At 64.2% G+C, this 6000-nt stretch overlaps 1 protein-coding gene across 1 annotated transcript in view; it reads left to right on the top strand.

The window, feature by feature from the left end:
* Positions 1 to 2139: 2139 nt before the first annotated feature.
* The window catches only part of PLCD3 (phospholipase C delta 3), a 52714-nt gene continuing 48853 nt past the window's right edge, over positions 2140 to 6000 (top strand). Inside the window, exon 1 of the mRNA XM_054014468.1 lies at positions 2140 to 2363. Within this exon, the coding sequence (XP_053870443.1) occupies positions 2267 to 2363 (97 nt within the window). The 5' untranslated portion in view covers positions 2140 to 2266. The remainder of the gene's footprint in view (positions 2364 to 6000) is intronic.

The raw sequence follows: 6000 nt of genomic DNA, 5'->3' as shown, positions 1-6000 counted from the left end.
TGTGTGTCCAGGGCACATCTCCACTGCAAACCCCCCAGGGCAGTGAGTCTCAGAGCCAGGTCAACTGACTTGGGCTCACCGGGCTAAAAACAGCAGCGGAGATATTCCTGCTTGGACTGGAGCCGGGGCTCTGACACCTGATGAGGGGGGTGGGTCTCCGAGCCTGGCTCCAGCCCCACTGGGAACACTCAGCCTGCCAGCCTGTGCTTGTCCTGGGGTCTGGGGTCCGTGGAAAGTTCCAGCACCTGAAGCAGATTGGCAGGGGAGGGCGCTGGCGCTGGCTCTGGTAGGACAGGGCCAGCCGGAGGGGCAGGCGATCAGAGTGGTTGCCCTGAATGACAACTACTGGGTTGTGGTTTTGTTTTGTGGTGTTGTTTTTGCTCAGCTGTTTGGTGGACACCTAAAATGTCCCCTACCCTGGGCAAGAAAACTCCTCAGGCCCACCCTGGGAGGGGTGGGAGACGCCCCCAGGCCCAGCCTGTTGCTGGGCGTTCCCTGGGAGGGGAGAACGTGGGCACCGCTGCCAGAGGTCCCAGAGGCAGGAGGTGATTGGCCAGTGATCCCTGGGCCCTTCACGCTGATGGGCCAGGCCTAGAATGGGGCTGCTAGGGCCAGGCGCTGACCAGACTGGGCAGGGCCACCTCAGTGCCTCTCATGCTGGACCGCGCCCGTCTCCTGCCCTCGGGCAGTGCCCGTCTCCTGCCACTACAGGCTCACAGAGCCCATCTCCTGCCCTCAGGCAGTGCCCGTCTCCTGCCACTACAGGCTCACAGAGCCCATCTCCTGCCCTGGGGCAGTGCCCGTCTCCTGCCATTACAGGCTCACAGAGCCCATCTCCTGCCCTGGGGCAGTGCCCATCTCCTGCCCTCGGGCAGTGCCCGTCTCCTGCCGCTCCAGGCTCACAGAGCCCATCTCCTGCCCTGGGGCAGTGCCCGTCTCCTGCCACTACAGGCTCACAGAGCCCATCTCCTGCCCTGGGGCAGTGCCCATCTCCTGCCCTGGGGCAGTGCCCGTCTCCTGCCACTACAGGCTCACAGAGCCCATCTCCTGCCCTGGGGCAGTGCCCATCTCCTGCCCTGGGGCAGTGCCCGTCTCCTGCCACTACAGGCTCACAGAGCCCATCTCCTGCCCTGGGGCAGTGCCCGTCTCCTGCCATTACAGGCTCACAGAGCCCATCTCCTGCCCTGGGGCAGTGCCCATCTCCTGCCCTCGGGCAGTGCCCGTCTCCTGCCGCTCCAGGCTCACAGAGCCCATCTCCTGCCCTGGGGCAGTGCCCGTCTCCTGCCACTACAGGCTCACAGAGCCCATCTCCTGCCCTGGGGCAGTGCCCATCTCCTGCCCTGGGGCAGTGCCCATCTCCTGCCACTACAGGCTCACAGAGCCCATCTCCTGCCCTGGGGCAGTGCCCATCTCCTGCCCTGGGGCAGTGCCCGTCTCCTGCCACTACAGGCTCACAGAGCCCATCTCCTGCCCTGGGGCAGTGCCCGTCTCCTGCCATTACAGGCTCACAGAGCCCATCTCCTGCCCTGGGGCAGTGCCCATCTCCTGCCCTCGGGCAGTGCCCGTCTCCTGCCGCTCCAGGCTCACAGAGCCCATCTCCTGCCCTGGGGCAGTGCCCGTCTCCTGCCACTACAGGCTCACAGAGCCCATCTCCTGCCCTGGGGCAGTGCCCATCTCCTGCCACTGCAGGCTCACAGACCCAGTTTGGGAGGTGTTGCCTCAGGGGTGCTGGGCTGCAGGGCCGCCCAGAGGATTCGGGGGCCTGGGGTCTTCGGCGGCGGGTCCCGGGGCGGAAGGACCCCCCCCGCCGCCGAAGACCCGGAGCAAAAGAAGCTCCGGGGGCCCGGTCCCCGCGAGAGTTTTCCGGGGTCCCCGGAGCGAATGAAGGACTCCGCTCCAGGGGCCCCGAAAAACTCTCGTGGGGGCCCCTGCGGGGCCCGGGGCAAATCGCCCCACTTGACCCCCCCCCCCGGGCGGCCCTGCTAGGCTGTGCCCCTCTGCCCCCCCCACCCCCGCGCAGCAAACAGGCGCTGGCCGCTGGTGCGGTGGCCCGGGGCGGCGCAGCCCGTGGGAGGAGCTCTCCAGCCCCACGCGGTTCATAATCGCTCTCCGTGCCCTGAAATGTGACTCCTTCCCTGCGCCTCCCCGGCCGGCTGGGACGGGCGCTGGCTCCGGCGGCTCGGAGACCCGCGCGCAGGCGGCTCGCTCCGCGCAGGGAGCCCGCGGCGGGCGGGGTGGCCCCGGGGCTCGGCCTGGCCCGGACACCATGATCTGCGGCTGGAGGAAGAAATCCCGGCCGGAGCAGCCCCCGCAGGACGGCGGCGGCGGCACCAGGCGCCCGGACAGAGCCTTAAAGAAAATGGGTGAGTGCCCGGGGCCCCCCGCCCCGTCCGCCCGGCCCGGGCCCGATCCTGCCCAGACACCCCGCAGCCCGGCAGCCCCCCGGACCCCGGGCAAGGCGCACGCTTGGGGGCGGGGGTGTCTCGGATACAGCTCGGGCCAGGCTCGCGCCAAGGCATCCGGATCGGAACTTCCCCGAAGTGCGGGACGGGAGTGTTCGGCCCGCGGGCCCGAAGCCGCGAGGATGGGCGCTGGGGCTCGCCCGGGGATGCGCCCCACGCTGTGCCCCCGAGCCGGGCCCGACTCCTGCCCCAGCCGGGCAGGTCACAGCCCCTGGGGTCCGGGGCGGGAGTTCGCTGCTGGGCGCGGCTCCTGCTCGTCTCCCCCCGCCCGGCTGGCTCGGCGAGGGCTGCGCGCTGCTGTTGGGGGTCCGGTTACAGAACTGGCCTCTGGCCCTGTGCTGCTGCCGGGAGCCTTCCCCGGGCCAAGGCACCGACCTGGGGGTGGGGTGGAAGCAGCCCCCAGGGCTCCGGGCCAAGGCGCAGACAGGTGGGGGGCAGCCCCCAGGGCTCCGGGCCAAGGCGCAGACAGGTGGGGGGCAGCCCCCAGGGCTCCGGGCCAAGGCGCAGACAGGTGGGGGGCAGCCCCCAGGGCTCCGGGCCAAGGCGCAGACAGGTGGGGGGCAGCCCCCAGGGCTCCGGGCCAAGGCGCAGACAGGTGGGGGGCAGCCCCCAGGGCTCCGGGCCAAGGCGCAGATAGGTGGGGGGCAGCCCCCAGGGCTCAGGGCCAAGGCGCAGATGGGGGGGGGCAGCCCCCAGGGCTCAGGGCCAAGGCGCAGACGGGGGGGAGCCCCCAGGGCTCCGGGCCAAGGCGCAGACAGGTGGGGGGCAGCCCCCAGGGCTCCGGGCCAAGGCGCAGACAGGTGGGGGGAGCCCCCAGGGCTCCGGGCCAAGGCGCAGACAGGTCGGGGGCAGCCCCCAGGGCTCCAGCAAAGGTGCAGATGAGTGGCTGCCCCCCAGGAACCTGGGCCAAGACACAGAGGGCAGGGCTTCCCTCCAGGGTAGGACTGGGGTGAGGGGTTAATAGCTGCCTGTGGGCTGGACACTTGGCTTTATTGTAATCCCCCCTCCCATGTCTGTGGAACATCCCCCCCATGGCCCTCAGCCGGAGCTGAGCCCCCCTCCAGAACTGGCCAGGAGGGCAGGTTAAGGATGAAACAGACCCTGCTCCCAGCTGGATTCATGGGCTGGGGGGCAAGCTGCAGAGGGGGCAGTGGGTGCTAAGAGCACTTTGGGTGGGCAAGGGCTGCCCCAGGATGGGGGCTCTGGCACGGCTGGAGCTGGGCTCTGGTGGGGGCCTGTGGTGCCTGGCAGATGCAGGCCGGGTCCACACTCCCAGCTGGGCAGCGTTCCCTTCCATAGAGCTGCCCCGTCTTCGCTTCCAACCCGCACTGAGGACCTGACTGTGGGGACCTGCCTGGGCTGTGGCCAGGGGCTCCCTTCCTCCAGGGCAAAAGACCTGCTGGAGTCTCCCATTGCCATCCATGGGTGCTGCTGATTCCCACTGAATCCACTTGACAACAGGCCCCATGTCCAGCCCTGCCCCAGGTCTTGGGTACGTGGCCACTGTTCGTTGGGGATGCCCCAGAAACATGGGGGAGCAAAGAGGCTGTAGCAACTAAGGGGTTAATGCCCATTTTGTTGCAGTAAATTTTTTGTGCAATAAAATCCACAGTTGTTCGCGATCCAAAAGTCAAGTGTCCGGGGGACTGGCTGGCCCAGGGGTGGTGGTGCAATACGAGGCCTCTAGGCTGCTTTCACAACTAACCCAGCATAATAGTGACCACTGCTCAGTGGCCAGTAGACAATGAGTTTGGTGGGTCTCAGTCCTGTTCCCGCGTCGCAGCTGGTCGTGAAGGAGCCCCGTGCCGGCAGCCAGGGCTGAGACACCAAGGCCTGCGTGGGTCCTGCAGCCTCTGTGCTGGATTTCCAAGTACTCAGCAGCCCCCCACGGTGCCTGGTTCTCACAGCTCAGCACCCACAGTGCCCCCAGCATGTAGGGCTGTTTGGAAATCTGCCGTCTCCCTGTTACCCCTGAAGGCATCACTCGAGGTGAGTGTGGCACTCGCCAGGGCGGGCAGCCTGGTCCACCTGGCCCTTCTCACCAGTGCTAAATTAATAACTAAACCCCAAAGCCTGAATGCGGCATTTCTGCTGGGGCAACTTCTTTTAAACTCAAGATTTGACTCTGGGAACAGGAGTTTGGAATGCAAGTGAGATGGCCAGAGACCCCGAGCTGGCGTGAATGTGGCCAGGAACTCGTACTGAACCATACGGCGCAAGCCTTGGAGCAAAGGGGCATATCATAGATTCAGAGAGCTTAAGGCCAGAAGGGGTGATTAGATCACTCAGTCCGACCTCCTGTAGACCACGGGCCAGAGAGTTTCCCCCAGTCACTCTTCCCCCACTGAGCCCAATGTTTGATTAAAACCTCTTCCAGGCAGGCCCCCAGTCTGCAGCTGATTTGTGATGGCATCAGTTGTAGCACAAGGCTCCAGTCGGGCGGCCTAGAGAGGCCATAGGGCCACGTGCTGTACACACGGAGCTGACTGTCCAGTATCATTCCACCCCATCCCCTGGGGATAGCAAGTGCTTTCGTGACGTGAACTGGTGCCGGTATCCGCAGCTCTTTGTTCCGGGGGGTCACTCTATAGCTTTACCTCTGGCCTTGAGGTTGGGTTTTGACTTTGTGATTGATGTGGCTGGGCTAGTGTTAGAGCAGAAGACACTCAGTCCTGGGCTCTGTTCCTGCGCTGACACCTTGGGAAAGTTGCTTCCTCTCCCTGGGACTCCATTTCCTCATCTGAAAAGTGAGGATAGTGATTCTTTCCCTGGATTGTTTGCAGTGTGGGGAGATGTGTAAGAGCTAAGTAGTAGAACTTATTACGCCCAGCTCCTGGGTTCTGGTTACAACCAAGTGTGACCCTGGGCAAGTCACTAACCGCTCTGTGCCTCAGTTTACCCAGCTGTAAAATAATCCTCAGTGCTATGGCTGCCGTAATCTGAGATCTCAAAGCATTTCACAAGCGTGAGTGCGTTAAGCATCACAACCCCCTTGAGAGGCAGGAGAGTACTATTATTCCCATTTTTCAGGTGGGGAAAGTGAGGCACAGAGAGGGGAAATGACTTGCCTAAGGAGCCAGTGGCAGAGCCAGAACTAAAACCCACGTCTCCTGACTCCCAGTCCTGTGCATCAGCCACAAGACTCCTGTAGGTGAGGATAATACCGTACTTACGTGCCTCGAGGGCAAGGGCTTGTCTACATGGGGGCATAACGTTTCACTAACTTTGCCAGTGCCCACTCAAATAACCTGCGTAAACACATCCCAGTTCTTCAGAGCGTATGCGCCGGCTCGATAATATGTACTCTGTAATCCAGTTTGCAAGTGTATTAAAGCTTCTTGAGATAGGTTCTCACACGCTAGCATTGCATTCACCGTGGCTGGCGTGGTGGAACTGCAGCTGACTCAAGTGCAACAGTGAAGGGGTTAAGGTGCTAGTTGCCATGGGGGAAATGTTAGGCAACATGACGCTTTCCTCCAGGGAAAAGCACAACCGCTGACCAAGGCCTGGCACTGCGGGGGGGTGTGTACGCCAGGCA

The sequence above is a fragment of the Malaclemys terrapin genome, chromosome 25, assembly GCF_027887155.1.
Source record: "Malaclemys terrapin pileata isolate rMalTer1 chromosome 25, rMalTer1.hap1, whole genome shotgun sequence".
Classification (NCBI taxonomy): Eukaryota; Metazoa; Chordata; order Testudines; family Emydidae; genus Malaclemys; species Malaclemys terrapin.
The sequence above is the reverse complement of the archived record's forward strand: the minus strand, read 5'-3'. Positions and strand labels throughout refer to the sequence as shown.